General features: G+C 42.5%; 2 protein-coding genes across 7 annotated transcripts; both read right to left on the bottom strand.

The window, feature by feature from the left end:
* Positions 1-3,081: 3,081 nt before the first annotated feature.
* On the bottom strand, positions 3,082-9,330 carry LOC128303278 (RING finger and CHY zinc finger domain-containing protein 1). 6 transcript variants are annotated; one of them, XM_053040174.1, is made up of 8 exons: positions 9,292-9,330; positions 7,725-8,274; positions 7,010-7,171; positions 6,403-6,561; positions 6,201-6,323; positions 5,960-6,115; positions 5,618-5,882; positions 3,082-5,546 (listed from the first exon to the last, which is right to left on the bottom strand). In XM_053040174.1, the coding sequence occupies exons 2-8, from the start codon at positions 7,854-7,856 to the stop codon at positions 5,083-5,085; spliced, it is 1,461 nt and encodes a 486-aa protein (XP_052896134.1). In that variant the 5' UTR covers positions 7,857-8,274; positions 9,292-9,330; the 3' UTR covers positions 3,082-5,082. The 6 variants fall into 6 exon arrangements, with proteins under 6 accessions (XP_052896134.1, XP_052896135.1, XP_052896138.1 ...); XM_053040175.1 differs by lacking the exon at positions 9,292-9,330 and adding an exon at positions 9,173-9,275; XM_053040178.1 differs by lacking the exon at positions 9,292-9,330 and adding an exon at positions 9,248-9,263.
* A 187-nt stretch (positions 9,331-9,517) lies between these two features.
* Positions 9,518-11,450, bottom strand: LOC128303279 (lysophospholipid acyltransferase 7). The gene is made up of 3 exons (XM_053040179.1): positions 11,125-11,450; positions 10,577-11,051; positions 9,518-10,498 (listed from the first exon to the last, which is right to left on the bottom strand). The coding sequence occupies exons 1-3, from the start codon at positions 11,331-11,333 to the stop codon at positions 9,743-9,745; spliced, it is 1,440 nt and encodes a 479-aa protein (XP_052896139.1). The 5' UTR covers positions 11,334-11,450; the 3' UTR covers positions 9,518-9,742.
* Between the last annotated feature and the right edge of the window lie 5,826 nt (positions 11,451-17,276).

The following is a 17,276-nucleotide window of genomic DNA, read 5'->3' as shown; positions in this document are numbered from 1 at the left end:
CTGGAATGTTTGAAGGACAATTTCCCATATTCTCCAAACACAGCTGTCCCTCAACCTTCCCTCGATCAACAAACCCTAAAAACGCCGTACAGGCCCCAACTTTATCGTCTTCACGATACGGGAAAGGACGAAAAAAAGGACAAACACAAAGAAGTAAGGACAACAACGTCCCAAAACCGACCGGAAAGTTGGTTATTGAAAAGAGGTGAGCTAGAGTTTGGCAAGAAAACACCATCATGGGTCCAGGTCCATCATCAGGTTCACCCCCTCCTGTACTCCTCTCCAAAGGAGTTCGAAAAACATAAAAAGAGTGACATATTAACAAACACACACACACACATAGCAATGAGAACTGGAGTGGAAACGATACACACCTTCGTAGGTTCAATTCGCTCGGGGTGGAATTGCTCCCCTAAAACGAGTGCAGAGCTTTAACACGTAGATGGTAGTACGGATGGCAAGGCGGACGTTGGTGAGTTTACCCGGAACCGGGGCAAACTAATTAAAAGAACACATACTCAGATACACAAAAACAAACCCCTCCCGAGAGCGAGACAGTTGAATCCCCAGCGTGCCAAAGATTTCGGACACTCAACGCGTACAAGGCCGGACCCCTTGCGCTTTAAGTGCGATTGTAGTGAGGTAAGAGATGTCGAGGCATCTCCGTTTATGTTTTGCTAGGTGTTTGCTAGGCGTTTCAACGAATGTGTATCCTTCTTGTGTCCTTTCGTGTAGTGTGGTGTGTTTTTGGATGTTTCTTTTTTCCTTTCCACCTGAATGTACTTAATAGTGATCGCGTGTAGCCGCCGTTCATAAGCCCATATACGTTTTTCTGTTTCTTCTTTTGTCTGCATTCGAGCAACCATGAGACGATGGGGAGGAAGTTACCTGCAAAGACACAGGGAGATTAAACAATATTTGGACGATAATTTAATTCGTGGCATTTTGCAATAAATATGGCGATTAATAAAAATACACATACTTGTGAAATCTTCAGTTATCCTACATCTCCCCGAAGAAATCTTTCAAAAAAGTTACTTACAGAATTGCGTCTCTTGGGATGGCGGCCTTTACCGGATGCACATTAGAGATGGGAATAATCATTCTTCATCAGTGAGTTGAATCAGAGTCAAAGAGTGGGTTTACGGATTTGAAACTTTGACTCACTCTTTAGAGATTCACTTGAAAAATATTACACTACATTAATGTTTTATCACTCTTTTGAGTTTACACTCACTCTCACTCTCTGTGCCGACTAGCAACTCACTCAGGAGTGAGTAGAAATGTTTTATCACTCTCTTTGGATTGTATTCATGGGATTGTAAGGGGATTTCGGATTGTTCTCTTGATAGCTTGTATTTATTGAGTACAAGAGGGAGAGAGAGTAAAAGCGAGTGCGTGTTTTGTTATTCATTTTATACTGAAAATGATAAATTTTTTTTACTCACAGAGTGATTACTCTGTGTGATTATTTACTCACAGAGTAAGTGATTATAATTTACTCACTACTGAGTGAGTTTCTAGCCGGCACAAAGAGTGAGGGTGAGTATAAACGCAAAGAGTGGTAAAATAGGAGTCAAAAAAACTTTTCGTGCGGAGTTATATTCATTGACTCTCTCGAAGGTTTCAACTCACTCACTCACTCTTGCTCAGTGCGCACATCTCTAATGCACATCCTTAGATGCTTTCCTCGGATTCTGTTCGCTTCGGTTTATGATTTAGCCAACCATTCCTTTTCATATGCCTACGATCGATAATTGGATAGTCTCCTAAGTTCTACCTAGAAATTTATGAAGTCGATATACGGAAGATTTAGGCAATGTGTGTATACCGGCTTCAGTTCGCCTCAAAATCCCACAAATTAAGTGTAACGTCCAGAACTTTAAACGTGGTTTCTTTACGTGGTTTCAGTGGATCATGAATTGTAAACATAAAACAAAGCGAAAACTAAAGTGTTACGGTTCGATGCAAATTTTTAACCCGACTTTTGTAAAACGAGTACATCCATTTTTCGAAACGAATTGCGCGCAAAAATTTCCGAACAAATGGATGGACACAGCTAAACAGCTACAGTTAACGAAACAAAAAGGCGAAGGTGCAACAACTACAGCTACGGTACAAATGATAACTGACGTTCTCCCGATTGATTTGGCGTCACGTAAGAAAGCGTAAGAACATCGGAATATGATAGAAAACCGAATAAAAACGGAAAACGCGAAACATAAAAAGCCGCGAGTTGCGCCTTGAGTTTCATTCATTTGATGACAGACAGAACGACAACAACCATACCGTGGGCTATGTTTTTATCTATTAGTTCAAACGATAGAGCAAATGTTTATTGTGTAGTACGCAACTTTGAAACGAATTACATTCAGCAGCATTCCAACCCCCGGGGTACCGAAAGTTGTGCCGAAATGCACGCCCCGAAACTATTATAACTTCCCCCCCGGAGAGAGCCAGCATACCTTTAGGCGCAAGTATACCATAGTTAGTGACTGTCACTCTAGTATGTTTGTAGTAATTGCATTTCACTTTAATGACGATTGTTTGATCATGGATTTTTAGTTTTTGTTGCTTGTTTGTTTTTGTAGTAAGTCTAAACGTTAAATTCATGTTTTACACTTTTCATGTGCCGATACCTGTCAGTGTTTCGTTTCTACACTTTTTCTTTAAATACCTATTAAATTTTTCCCGAAAAATCAGACCATGACTATGTATGAGAGAAAAATGTTGGCGGCACCAGTTACATTTTAGTTGCTGGATTCACAGTTTGATCTCTACCTTTTCTTTTTTTTTTTGGCTGGTGCCACGAAACTCCATTACATTTATTATATTCTATTGGTTTTCTCAATTAGTCTCTTTCATCGTTTGCAAGCAGGTTCAGTTTGCAATGTTTTTTTTTCCTCCTCTTTGCTGTTGCAAGATCGCTTCTCTCTATCGCTACTAAGTGTATGATTATCGTTGACGGAGTGGGTTGTTGGTTTAGCTTTGACTACATTTTAGCTATAAACAAAATATATATATATGAAAAATTGGTATTAATTCCTAGGTCCACTGTGGTTTTCTTTTGCTAATTATTTCCGGGCGTGTAAAAGTGTAAGTGCATTCGAATGATTGCTGAACCATTGAGCTAGTGAGATTACAACAAATGAAATGCTACACCGGTGTGTATCATCGATTATCGACTGTTTCGCGCTATCTATCAAGTTACCGGTACCGATCTATATTATTGCCTAGGGCAAGTAGAGAACTGGGAACGAAATGAAGCCATTCTACAGGAGTGTGTAGGAGCGATCGATAAAAGTAAGGTGAATAAATAGAATCCCTTCCGCAATGTGCAGATCAGCGCAATGTGTCACTGAACGCCGTACGTACCGTAGCACACACTATTGTAGCTTTTATTAGCTCGCTAAGAAGCTAACAAAACACATTTTTCAAGCCTTATGAAACCATTCCCACTACTGGCTGTTAGTTGTCAATACAGAAGGAGGTATAAGTAAGCATTCTGCATTACTTGTTGGAATTGATATTTTAATGCGAATCCTTGCACCGTCTTTTCATTTCTCCTGCAGCACGACACGATGGCTAGGTTAATGGTCGCTTGTAGAACTGTCGTATTAGCTACAAGCGTTCTTCCCACACTGCTGTCACTTTATACGTGCTATGGATGGTTTTCCACCTGCCATATAAATTATCCTACGGGAATTGTTGGTTGTTAAGTCGTGTTATTACCCACTATAATTCATATAATCGGTCCACGTTAATCGACATACGAAGCGAATTTAATGTATCACAAAATCAAAAACACTAAACTTTTCACGCGTAACGTAAGGTTAGTGATGGTACTTCCTACACGGACAGAACTCAATGTTGGTTTTTGTGTCTACAACAATTTTCTAAACACAGATTAGAGAAAATTAGCTAAAATATTATCCACGTCAAACAAAAACAGAAATTACGCAAAGCAGATAGAATGTTGTGTTTCTATGATACAGAATTATAAGTTAAAATCAGGCCGGGCAATGTTAATGTTAACAAAACTAGTAGATATGCCAAATGAGACGAAACCGGATCTATAGGTTTAGGACATAATTTTAGAATTTCCATTCACTTACAATGATTTTGTGTGGGTGTGGTTAACTGCTTTACAATTATCTAAGCATAACAAAGGTAATTTTACAAAACTTGTGCCTTGAGCTTAAAGACAGAGAAAAACACAAAACATAAAGAAAGAAGCGTAGAAGAAGCTGTTAGTAATCAACGTTCTGTTGTCCCCGTTGTGCCTTTCATACTTTTCCCATTTCAAGTTGAATACAACGCTACCTAACACCTAATGATTAATGGATATCCTTATTCCAACACAGAGAACAGAATAGTCGTACACGTAAATGTAAATGTTTTGTTAACTACAACGTTACTACCTCAGATATTTTTTTTGTTGTTGCTTGTGGGAAATGGCTACATACATCTAAACAGCTATTTTACATTGTTTCACGTTGACAGGTTAACTGAGATTCGAAACATCACTAAAGTTACAAGAGTGGAACGATAGTAAAACGAGAAAATGAACACAAAAGAAGCTATTCAATATAGAGTGTTGGCGAATGGAATGAACATCAGCCCGGCGTCCTAGACTAAAGTCACGCTAGTTTGTCGAGCTTTTATGTGGATTGAGCGAAAAAGGAATAATTTACATCCTTTTATTTGGCTCTACAACCTTCGTCGGGTTTGGCCAGCCATTACATAGAGGCTGTGGTTATCATCTGTTGACTTGAATGTTACCCATAGCCGAATAGTCAGTCCTGCGTACGGAGGGTATGATCCAGTCGTGGTTCTATCCCAGCCCGCCTCAGAACAGTTTACACATAAATGTAATAGTTGTTACACTTTTGAGATATGGGTGCATGTGTATTTTTCGTCTCTTCTGACCATTTCAATCTGAACCATTTTATCGCATCTCCCAAACATGCTCGACATATCCCTTCTATTCGCGTTTAGGAAAGAACACACGTTCCTACTTGTAACGATCACATTCAATTTCTTTTCGACCTATCAATCTGATAATTGTCCACTACATTTCTCTCAGATTGGAGCTGCACCGCCATTATCGTTACTTTTGCTATCATCGAACGAGGAACGATCGTCGTCGTGTGCAGCGGACGAGGACGAGGAGCCTGCTACATCCGTCCGTCCATTGGTTCTTCTCACCACGGCCAGGGTACCATTTATATTGGTGCTATTAGTACTGCTACTACGATTACTATTGTTACTACTACCCGCCTGGCCGCCATTGGGACAGGACGCACCAGAGCTGGATGAACTGCTCGCGTCACTTCTGCTGCTGGTACCATTGGTAAGACGGACTCCACGATGCTGCTGCTGCCCAGCGCCAACCGATGCCGCGGTACTTACCATCGTCGAGGAGGACGGAGCGGAAGACGAAGAGTTTGAGGAGGAAGAAGACGAGGCGGCCGATGTGCTTGCTCCGTCATCGTCACCATGGGATACGTGGTGTAGATACGTCTCAAGCCGATCGACAAGTCGTTCTGAAAAAAACCGAAAACTCCCATTAGTCAAACGATCGGTTTACAAGACGGTCGCGATGCCTGTGTCCTACCATCTTCACTGTCGTCAATGGCGATATCATCGATGGCGCTATCATCCGACTCTACCATCGACAGTGGAACCATCCTTATCCATGAAGTCGTCTCGGAAGTGTTCGTAGGTGCTGTGCTACTTGCCGCACTGCTACCTCCACTCGTACTGCTGCTGCCGGTATTACTACTACATCCATTAATGCTTTTCGTCTTCGTCCGACAGGTATTGTATGCACCACAGTGAGTACACTTTAATCCAACTACGTGAAATTTCACCGTTGACTCCTGAGAAAGAGGCAAAAAGGCATGCGAAAAGGTTTAGTCAACGATTCAAACATTCTCTCAACGCTCGTCAGTTTTACCTTGTGGCAATCTTTGCATAGAATGTCAACGTAATAGTTTGCGTATTCCTTTGGCATGGGTGTCGCGGCTACTTCCGCATCCAGATACTCCCACAGCTGGTTCATATCCATCATCGACGTCTGGCAGGTGGGGCAAGCATAATGGCCGGACGAAAGCTGAAAAAAATACACCAGAAACGGCATGATGCATATTAGTTGTGCTCCACACGTCAGTTTGTCAAGTACTTTGCAAAACACGCACCAATTCTTCGAAGCATGTCCGATGTAGTAAATGTCCACAGTCGGGAATGTGACATGGAATACGCGATGTGTGAATATCATCCAGACACACGGGACAGTTCGATCGGGACACATTCTCCACACACTGTACAGACAAAGGAAGGAAAAAATCGAATTAATAACATACATGTTTTAGGTGAGATTGCAATCCCTACTAAACTTACCCTATGCCCGTCGAACTTTAGCTGGAGTGGTAAACACATATTGCAAACTTCACAGTGAAAGAATCGTCCACGGCCTCCGACGCGGCAAATTCCGCACCCATCACAGTGATACTGATTACGGTCCTCGTCGTCAAATAGATTGCACACCAGGCAAGTGTACTGAGAATAACGGAATATTTAAGGCGATTAACTTTTGCGGATATGACTCTGACATATAAACTGTAACACTTAGTCCAAAGGATGAATTGAAGTAAGAATCAGATATACTATTTCCTTTGACTATTTGCTTTTGTTATTTGCTTATTTTGCTTAATTCGCTTATTTTGTTTGACTATTTCCTGGCAATCAAGAGTGTTTAATAAAGCTGCTTTATGCTTATTGAGGTATTATAAGCCATAATGATAGAACCATCAGAAAGCTAAAGACTACGAGCTTCTGACACACAGACGAAGTCTACATTATAATAAATGGGGATAGGTTAAACCAAAACTTAATAGGCAAATTACTTCAACCTAAAGACAAATTCAAACGGTTCATTCATCCGACCGTGTTATAAACCATACATTACAATGTAGCTTTTCCGCAAGCAACAACCTTTGGTACCTACCCGCCCGAATCGTACGCCACACTTTTCACATTCGGCCTGCACACGCTGCCGGGTGTCACACTCAGTGCAGATCAACTCCGTCACCGTTTTCCGGTTGAAGAAATGTGTCTCATTCTCGTCGTGGCAGTATCGACACATGTAGAATTTGTTACAGCAAGGTGTCTAAAAATGAAGAAATGTGATTAATAAAACGTCGTTACCATGGGCATTAGGCGGAAGCTTAGAGTGGGAGATTTTATACGTGCGTCTGCATATATGAGTTTGAGCAGCCGCACAGAGCGTGAAGAAAACATAAAATAATAATCGTAACACCCCAACCCCAGTAGTCCGGGGTATCGCCGGTGCACACCGGGGCGGTGAAAGTGATTTTGCTCCATTCAAATCATAAATTATCATCCTATTATCCATGGGGTAATGAGAAAATGCGGCACATACACACACACATACACCAACGGGGAGAGCAATACACTGTTACAATTTTGATTCGCGGTGCATGTATGTATTTGTGTGTTTGGTGTCTTGGAATGTCTCTTGGGCGAGATGAACGAAAGTGAATGAACTGCCTGGCTAGACGTGCAGCAGCACGGGGGCTGGTTTTCGCTACTTTCGCTGTCTTTTTCTTCCACTTCCACCATCCCGATAACCTTGGATGGCGGACAGCATCCCATCGCAGACCAGTAGGGAGTTCCTGGTTCCGGGTTCTGCGGAAACTTACCACAAATTTTGCCCGTCGCTTGTAGTGTGCACATCCAACACGCTTTTCGTTTTCGTCCTGTTCCGCTGCAGATGATACGGTGGCCGTTGCATTGCCACCGGCAGGCGTTGGAATTGGTTTCTTTTCATCCATGATGCGCAGTGTTTTCGCGGTGGCAGGTGGTGGCCAGCAGACGAACCACTCAGGGAAGCAGTCGGAGGGCAAAGATACTACCTTCCTCCGGATATACTCCTTTTCCGTTGTTGAGATTACGAACTTTACAAACGTATGGTTCTACACAATAAACATGGTTTACGATTTGAGATTTTGAACACCAGCACTACACTAATTGTTTACACTTTTGACACATGCCACATGACACTTGGCTTCCCAACAACAATAATAGAACTTGCGCAGAGCTTCGTTGCTTCCCTTATACACTAGCTTAAACCAAGATCAACCACTTTGCATGCTTTCTATACGAAACAGGAAATTTTTGTTGTGCCCTCGTAACTCGTAAATTTTGCACTCGTAACAGCACCGGAAAAATACACCAAATATACCGCTTCAACTGCAATATAGAGGGATTAGGCGCATAAATAAAACTACCCACTACACACATACTACACTGTTTTTGCTTGATCCATTAAATCAATCTACCCGTTTGCTGACTGCTGCTGCTGCTGCTGATGTTGCTAAAAGCCACACACAATCAGCAACCTACCCCCAAACACGCGCTTCACTCTCCCTCTCTTGTGGTATGTCAATAAAAAATAAAAGTCTTTTCAAAAAGGGAAAGTGAAACTGCACACGCGACGAACACGACGACTTGACTTAGGGTCGCGGGCGAGCGGCAATCGTGCGTCTCTTTCTTCTTTCACTTTGACGTCGCGGATTGATGATGCTGCTGCTGCTGCTGCTGCTGATGATGATGACGGTGAGGGTTCGTTTCGACGTGGGTTGCTATGTTCACATGCTCCTCAACGTCATCGATTGTGTGCCCTTTGTTGTTGCTGTTTTCACTGTAGGCTGCATCTTTAGCTACATCGAGAACCACCGATGGTTGAGCGGACTGGAACCACTAGAAGCCACCGTTGCAGATCTTCTTGAGCATACTTTCCCTCTCTCATGTCTCATCGTAGCAAACCACGGCACTGCACAGATCATTTTTCCTGGTTACGAAACCTGTACATCGATCGAAAAACGCAGCAAATGCGGTGATGTTTTAGCGTCCTGTTTTTGCAACTCGTATCTCCACATGGTTCGACCACGTTTCGCACATTATGCTGCTGATAAACGATGCAAACTTCCTATTTAACACTCCCAGACACCTTAATCGCTTGTTCAATTCCAAAATCGCGTTTTCACTTCACACCTGCAGACCAGCTGAAAAGAGAGAGTGAGGGAGACCGTCGTGCAGGGAAATTTTCACTTTCACAGTTGTCGTTTTGCCCACAGATTGCAGGAACCTGGAAAGTAAAGATTCTTCCCAATCAGCCCTCCAACAAACAAGGGCAAGCACCAAGCAGATGCACAATTTTCACCAATTTTCATTCAAGTTTAGAGCAAAAATGATTAACCAACACACAGCGTAAATTTACAGCGAATTGAAAAATTTAGCTTTGACAGATGCGTGAGAGAAGTAGCTGACGTTTTATACGTCTTAACCTTTGACAGTTAAGACGTCTGACAGAAAATGTGCTGTCTCTCTCTCTCTCTCTCTCTCGAAGCATTTCAAAATCCAGCCGTTTATCATGCACCAGGAAGATACATTTCGGATAAATTTAGCATGTCGTGGAGATAAGCAATTCTATAGTATGCAACAAAACCCATTTTATTTGAGTTAAAAACAAATTCATGTAAAATATTGACCCGCAAAAACATCACCTACCACTATTACATAAAGCATAGCTGCTTAGTGCAACACAGAACACCACGCTGCGTTTATAATTTTCGATTCGTAGTGCGACAAATTTGAGTCTAGTTGAGTGTCATGAGAACAATTGAACAGTGCCGAGTATCAAGGAACGGCTAACAGGTCATTCCAGCTTGGTAGCTTCATGCTGAAGCTTAGCGTCATGTTTTGCTTTCACTTTTCTCTGTTTTGCTATCAGTACACCCACACCGTACATTACAATCCACAGTATGTACCCAATGTGGTATACGGAGCTATAGTAGTACCATATTTTGTCCACCGTTAGTAGCAGGAACGCAATGCCCAGATATGAGAAGGCGAAAAACTTCGAAATCCAACAGAGCACATTCAGCACCGTGCGCTTCTGTCCGGTGGCGTCCTTAATGAACAGCTTCACATACAGATCTTCTATCGGAAGATAAAATGGTGCTCCACATATGCAGAAGTAATATCCTGCGTACACACCATGCCAGATAGCGGAAACGGCCAACGTGGCGAGCGTACGATATTTCTTGCTAGGGAAGCGCTTGTACACGTACATTGCCATCCAATACTGCACGCACATGTTCCAGTACTTCATGGCTTCCCGGAACGTCCAGCAGCGTTCCGTATTGATCACATCAATGTTGCGCACAGTTTCGAAATCGTATTCCAACGGGGACAACGACTCGTCGACACTGTAATCTTCCTTGCTGGGACCATGGCCTGGTTTACTGGCGCAAAGCTTCGGGTAAGCTCCTACACCGGCCATCGTGCAGACACACTCGCTTAGCAAAATACCCGTATAGATACGCATACGGAAGATGAAAAACGTTGGCCACACGTACATCAGCCGATAGAAGAAAGACCTCTCCGCGTAAAATTCCTCGCTGGTGGCGTACTATTGAGAAAGAAACGAGTTACAAGCGATTAATAGGATTAGACGGATTAAAGGGTAACTTTGCAGGTTTCTTCTTACCCCTAGTGGCCAGATATACGATACAAGCAAAAACAGTCCAGCGTACAGTGGAATAACCTTCAGCTTTTCAATAGTTGTCCCGGCGCAATCTGCTTTCCCACTGAACGGTAGATAAATTGCATCTCGGTACGTTTTGAACGTAATGTATGGACCCGTCAATATGCCGACGTAATTGAAGCTGTAGTGGAAGATGTCCAACATGTCCAGTTTTAGCAGTGCACGGTCAGCATCATTCAGTCCAGCAGCAGATTGCACTTGTTTGTCGTTCTCGTTCGATCCCTTTGTCGATCCATCAACCGCCTTTTCCTTGGTATACGCATTGTTCACCTCGAATGCCAAGCCCACAAGCTTTAGCGTCATAATCATCTGTATCATGTTCGTATGTCCAGGTGGCGAATCGTAACCCAAAAGGGACAGCGACCGAAAGAAGAACAGATATCCGAACATAAACCCAAAACAGACTAGATGACATATTCTGGAAAAGGGAAAAATCCAACGATCATTACGTAAAACTGTGCTCCATGCTTGCTAACATTATCAACGCTTACTTTCGGCTAGCATAGATTATCAGCAGTGCACTCACGAGATAACAGAAGAGCATGTGCAGCATGTGGAAACCGCTGACGGATAGAACCACCAGCAGCCCGAATCCGGTACCGATCAGTTTCTTCTGCTCCGGGTCGGTGAACTTGCGATAAATCTGCCCAAATCCTATGCACGAGGCCAGCAGGACCAAATAAATGATATCGTCCTTCATCGTGTAGCCAGCGAAAACGATGGATGCACCACGCTAGTCAATCGTTTGCCCTTTGGGGAATCACCGCAAAGGGTCAGCTTATTTTCACACCTTAACCTCGCTTAGTGTGGTCACACACCTCACTCGTGAAGCTTTTTGCAACAAAGTTAAAACTATTTTTGTGCCGATTTCTAATTTGGTTCCGTTGTTTACATCGAACAAGAAATAAACACACTGTTGCTTGACGAGAAAACTGATGAGCCGAACTTTCTTGAGAGAGAAAGGACACAAAAACAACAGCCAATTATGTGACGAATAGTTCAAATGAGAGGCTAGGCCATAAGATTCCGTTTGACAGTAATATATCTGACGTAAGATTTCAACATGAAAATTTTGTACGTTTTTAGCGAAAAAAATTAAAGCTATTCAAGGTGTTTAATAGTAACATAATCCTTTTTCGAAATTTGTTAATGATCGCTATACAAATTTTAGTTGGAGGCGGCGCGTAACGTTTCCATGGTAACATTATTTCCCACATCCATGGATCATTTTTGATTTCACTGCTCTTCTTTAAAATCCTTTCTTTCGCTATGCCTTCTATGATCCTCTCGCCAACAATTTATTTTTCCATGTATACTATGGTTTTACCAAATGGTTTTTACACGTGTCCACAGACGCGCAATTTGTGAATGTTTTTATGTGTTGTCCTTGGTGTCGTGACTTTTGCCCGGTTTCCTGCGTACACCCGCCATTCCGATTAGAAGCAGATTTCTTTTCTTTTTTTTCTTTATATATTTGATTACAAATCCAAATGTTCAGACCGCTGTCTTACACGTCTGTCCAAAAACTGACTGTCCTTTCGCTTTCTCTTGCTGATCGTCGCTCAATCCTCTCACCAAACGAACCCTCTTTTTTGTAACTCAGGATCTTAGGATTCTCTCTTGTGCCTCTCTTGTGTTGATAGCTAATCCTTTCATGATACATTCTCATTTTTCGTTACTCTCCAAGTTTCTTATCTATCCTATTCTCTACACTTGGGTATTCGCGAGTTTTCTTGCATTTTCAGTCGGATCCTTTAGAAGATTTTCAAAACGATTTTAATTTTGGTCGGTGATACATTGTGAACGGTTTCTTAAACGACCTATTCGAGCCGTACCCCCGTACACAGCACTCACTTCTTCTTCTTCTATCGGCACAATAACCTTAAGAAGTCTGAACCTGCCATTTCTGGCTTTCTGTATCTTTATTTACTCGAAGCTGGATAGTCAATTCTGAGTACGGGTGATTGTTCCGGATGGGATTTTGGTCAGTTCCGATCGCGTGAAGACCGGCGTCGCTACCATCAAACCACCGGGCCGCTTCAACGCTTCCAAGTGCCAAGTGAGCGACTCACTATCCTGATTAATACAAATCAAGGAAGACCAGAAATGGTCTATAATATACTGTATATATATAATATACTGTTTGTGAGGAAAAACTTAGAAAAAAAAAATTGGGAAATCTGTGGTACCTGAATGTGGATGGCTACTTAACCTTAGATATATCCAATCAGTTGCTTTTATCTAATTGTGAAAGACATCGACTTTCGAGGAAATTATGTGCGATGCATACGAAAAGCATAAATGCAACAACTGGGGATCTGACGCAAAAATATTAAGAAGTGCTTTAGTGTAATTTGGAATACTCATAAAAAAATGATAAAAAATGATTAAAATGATAAAATGAAAAAAAAAATTATATGTTGCATATGGGAGCTGAACGCAAACAGGACGTTTCGTATAATTTTACGATACATTTCATTCGTGATAAATGCCCAAGGTCTGGGACTTATCAACCACAAAGATCAAATATCTAAAACACGACGCTAGATGTCCAGATCAGAGGGATGGCTATATTAGACTAAGAGAAGAACGAAGTCATCAAGGCTCAATGTCTGTTAAAACCAATAACAACAACAAAAGCTCAATGTGACTTGGAATATGCTTTGCCAAATAGTTTTTTTATGAGAGCCAAAGGGCCGAGTTGAGAAATTTGATAATTTATTAAACTAAATAAAATAAAATTAACAACTTCCTCCAATTGCGAAGATAATCTCTTTGTAAAACATTTTTGAGTTTGCGTACACAACAAAATTCTGTTGCATAGCCCTGTAACCGGGCCCATTAGCTAGTTAAAAATAAATTAAATCATAACATCACGCCACAAAAAATAGTACAAAGCCCAAAGTAGCAGATTTCGTTAACGCGCTTCTCGCTCTTCTTCGAGCGCCTACGTCAAACGTCAAAAAGCAAATGGCGAGTATTGACCGGCACTGCGTACCAATCCACACAAGCAGCACAGTGCAGTGCCGTGTCAAACTTTCACGCTACTAGGGCAAAGGAAGCCAACAAATCAGCAAAGCAAGCCGCGACGAATCGAGTTTTCCTCCAAAATCTAGCTAGCGTAAGTGCGTTTTGCGTCCGCTGATCTTGTTTTACGTTACCATCATATTCAGTTGTACAGTTACAGTGAATAGAATGTGTATTACAGTGTGTATTTACAAAACTAGCGCGTGTCACTAAACACAAAGTGTCTGGTTGTATTGTGTTTCTATTTTCTTCTGTACTTTAACAAAACACGATTCGTTAGTAATGCGTTTTGGCAAACATTTCGTACAAAGCGTGTGACGTTGATTAATATCACTCAGCAGCTATTACATTATTTGCCAGCCAAGCACTTTTGTCACTGTGTTGTTCATTGTAAAAAAAACGGTGTTTGGGTAGTGCTCCTCTTGTTGTATTTCTTTATTCGCCCCCGATTTGTCTGTGGCTGCGTTTTTCTATTGTGCATGGTGTGAAAGGTTGGTGTTTGGTGGCATTACGGGAAAGGCACAAGAAAAAAAAGTTGTGATGTGACAGCTCTGTATAGCGAGAATACCGTTCCGTGCGCCTGTGTACACGTGTGTGCATGAAAAAGTGCGTGAGCGCGAGTATGTGTGTGTGTGTGTGTGTACACAGAAAACAAGATTCCAATCGGTTTATAATATTCCTTTCACCTCCCACCGTGTACCACCCAAGCCGTAAGTGTGTGTGTGTGTGTGTGAATACAAAGTTTAAAGCGAAATTTCTTCCCGAAAAATTGTACACCCGGTTGCTAATATTGGCATCAATACAGCATGGCAGCCACCACTATATCACATATTGGCCAGTGCACATAATCATCGGCGTCGTGCATAATTTTCACAACATCGGCAACATGTTTTCCGCCTAGCAGCAACAACAGCCTGCTTCGTCCGTTGCGTTGTACCTTCGCACATACACGCACACATCGACAACGCACAGTTACATTGCAGGGTGTGTTGAATGTGTGCAGAGCGACCAGCCAGTCCCACCGCCGCAACTGCATCGGGTGCACTTTTTTGCATCGAGTGAAACTGAAACGACGCAACTCGCCGCCCATTCGCGACCCACCGTCGCCTCCTTCAATCGCGGAAGAAAGTGTGCTGTGGGACGCCCCGACATGCATGTGGTGGTAGTGTGTCTTGTGTGCGTCTGTAATTCGTTTGTTGATTTTTTGCTGCATTGTTGATGTTGATCCACCCTGCAACCCTTCGGACCGTGTGACCCACCCTTCCGACCGAAGCCAGTAAAAGGGGTGCAGTAAAATAAACAATTAAGGTTCGTATTTCCTTCCGTATCTCCATACACCTTTTGTGTTAATGTGCAAGCGTGTAGTAGTTAGCATCCGTACGAGTGTAGTTGTGCGTTTACTGGATTAAGTTGTTTCTTTGTGAAAACGTGCTATTTCATAAGCTGCATACGTACAACCAATTCTTATCAATCATCTCTCCAAGAGGAATGCCGCAGAGGCAGGCAGAAGCAGTGCCCTCAAACATGAGATTATCTCCCGTTTCTGGTTTGGAATTTGCAATAATATCCTCCCCAAACGAAACGGCAGTGGGTCATAATACAATTGCACCAAGCATCAATGTTCGAGGAGGCTTAGACGAGTCCGGTTTCCGACGGTGAATCAACGGACCTGTTTTTCATCCCTGCCCAAAACTTGTTGAATCCGTTGTTGCTGCTGCCTTCATTTGAGCGCAACGGTTCTTCTAATTTCACCAGTCGTCGTCAGCTGCGAATATTACCGCGCTAGTTGTTGGTTACTTCGATTGAGATGGAAAACAAACAGCATCTACCCCTGGCGGCAAAATCATCATTAGTGGTGAAACATTCGCTACATGTAACTTCGCAGCTCAGTTTGGCCAAAATGCAGTGGCCAGCAAACGAGCAATATATTTGTTTACATATTGGGATCAACAAAACATGTGAGATCCTGGCATGATCTTTTGGGATTATTGCCAGGGAGCTCGGAGAAATTCAATTCTGGTTAATATGATATAAGTTTTACAATTTCTGGTTTTAAGAATTCTGGAAAAGTCAACTCTAGGGATTCGAATTTCGTTAGGTTGCAAGAAGTTCGTTATGTTTTAGATTTTTGATAGGTTCTGGTTAAAAGATGTTCCTTTAGAACAAATTCCAAAAATAAAGCCCCAAAGCAAGGGGTCTCCTAGCGGTGTCGATCTTAATTCGGTAGGAGTAGTCCCAGCTCCCTTCCAGATCGTTCCTTCGTACACAGAAATGGCGAGCTCTTGGTTGTCCAGAGCTGCAGACATCCAGAGACAGAGTTCCAGCTATACGGAGTTTTCCAATATTTTCAACAATGGGTAGTCCAACATCAATAAGCCCAACTATAGGACCCACACAAAATCTCCTCCCAACTGTCTCCCGTAGCCAGGATTGAATATTCGGCTTTGTGGTAAAATAAGTCTAGTAAGCCATACCCGGCCAATGGCAGGCTTGACCCAAGTAGGTCGTTACGCCAGTCAGAAGGAAAAGTTCAATACAGTCAATACCCGAGTTACGCGGTTCTCGACTTATGAGGATTTTAAAAATTTAACTTTTGATTTTGAAAATTTTACAAGTTGATTTTTGATAATATTTTATTTTAATTCATGATAAATATGTAAATAAATATTAATTTTTAATTCGCTTCTTGACAATCCCTGACCGTCGAATACTTTGGGCAACAGAGCACACTTCTATGTGCCAGGGACCGCTACTCTAATCACGCATTTTTCACCTTCCATTGCTACCTCCAACTACCCCGTAACACTGGATGGTAAATCCCCGACAGCAGGAAAGGAGAACTGGCGGGTAATTCTTCCAATCCACAAATCCCGCAGTGGTTCGAATCCTGCCAGAAGAAAACCTTACAGCTCTTGGTTGTGTAGAGTCCCAGGTAGAGTTGGGTAGTGAAAATATGATGAACGCAGCAGAAGGCTGCGATTCGTTCTCTCCTTAACCTTTTTTCCGTTTGTTTCCTGGTTTTTCGGGACTGGAAAGATGCGGTCATGGAGGCTGGTGTGTTTGTGTGAAAAGCAGCGGTAGTTTTTGCGGAATCTTTGGACCGTTGCCGTGGGTCAGAAAAGTTTAGAAGCAAATGAGTTGTGCGCGAAGTTGCGGGAAACATTCGAACGCGATGAAAAGAGAGAGAGATGGAGAGAGTGAGAGAGACGCAAAAGACTGGGTGGCTGGAGAAATGATTGAGTGGAAAAATGTTGATGATGGTTGCAACAACGGCAGGCGGCAACAGCATCAGCAACAGACAGCATCGCGAGGTGCGGCAATTTGTTAAAATAAAAAAGCCACTGCCGGAATGAGAAAGATGTGTGAAAGAAATGAGAGAAAATGGAAGAATGTTTAGCAAAGAGCCGCGGTACACGCGGTTGAACCTAATGTGAAACGACGCGGCGACGGCGAAGCGAAGGACGGGCGAGCGAAAATGGCAAGAAGAAAGTATGATGGAAAACGGTGGTTTTGCTTTTTGTTTCGTTATCGAAGCATGCCGCGAAACTTCGCGCTGCCCTAAGTTGAAGTTGCTGCTTTTGACGCAAGAGAAAAGGTTCCAGCACAGTAAGCGGCA

This window comes from Anopheles moucheti, chromosome 3 (genome assembly GCF_943734755.1).
Source record: "Anopheles moucheti chromosome 3, idAnoMoucSN_F20_07, whole genome shotgun sequence".
NCBI classification, from domain to species: Eukaryota; Metazoa; Arthropoda; class Insecta; order Diptera; family Culicidae; genus Anopheles; species Anopheles moucheti.
This window is presented reverse-complemented; position numbering and strand designations above follow the sequence as displayed.

What these genes read in the sequence shown, in the direction of transcription:
- LOC128303278 (XM_053040174.1), bottom strand. Translation starts at nt 7,856, where the DNA reads ATGGATGAAAAGAAACCAATTCCAACGCCTGCCGGTGGCAATGCAACG. An exon ending in AGCGACGGGCAAAATTTGTG is followed by an intron (nt 7,172 to 7,724) that starts GTAAGTTTCCGC and finishes CTTCATTTTTAG; the next exon opens with ACACCTTGCTGTAACAAATT. An exon ending in GTGGCGTACGATTCGGGCGG is followed by an intron (nt 6,562 to 7,009) that starts GTAGGTACCAAA and finishes CGTTATTCTCAG; the next exon opens with TACACTTGCCTGGTGTGCAA.
- LOC128303279 (XM_053040179.1), bottom strand. Translation starts at nt 11,333, where the DNA reads ATGAAGGACGATATCATTTATTTGGTCCTGCTGGCCTCGTGCATAGGA. An exon ending in ATAATCTATGCTAGCCGAAA is followed by an intron (nt 11,052 to 11,124) that starts GTAAGCGTTGAT and finishes TCCCTTTTCCAG; the next exon opens with AATATGTCATCTAGTCTGTT. An exon ending in CGTATATCTGGCCACTAGGG is followed by an intron (nt 10,499 to 10,576) that starts GTAAGAAGAAAC and finishes CTTTCTCAATAG; the next exon opens with TACGCCACCAGCGAGGAATT.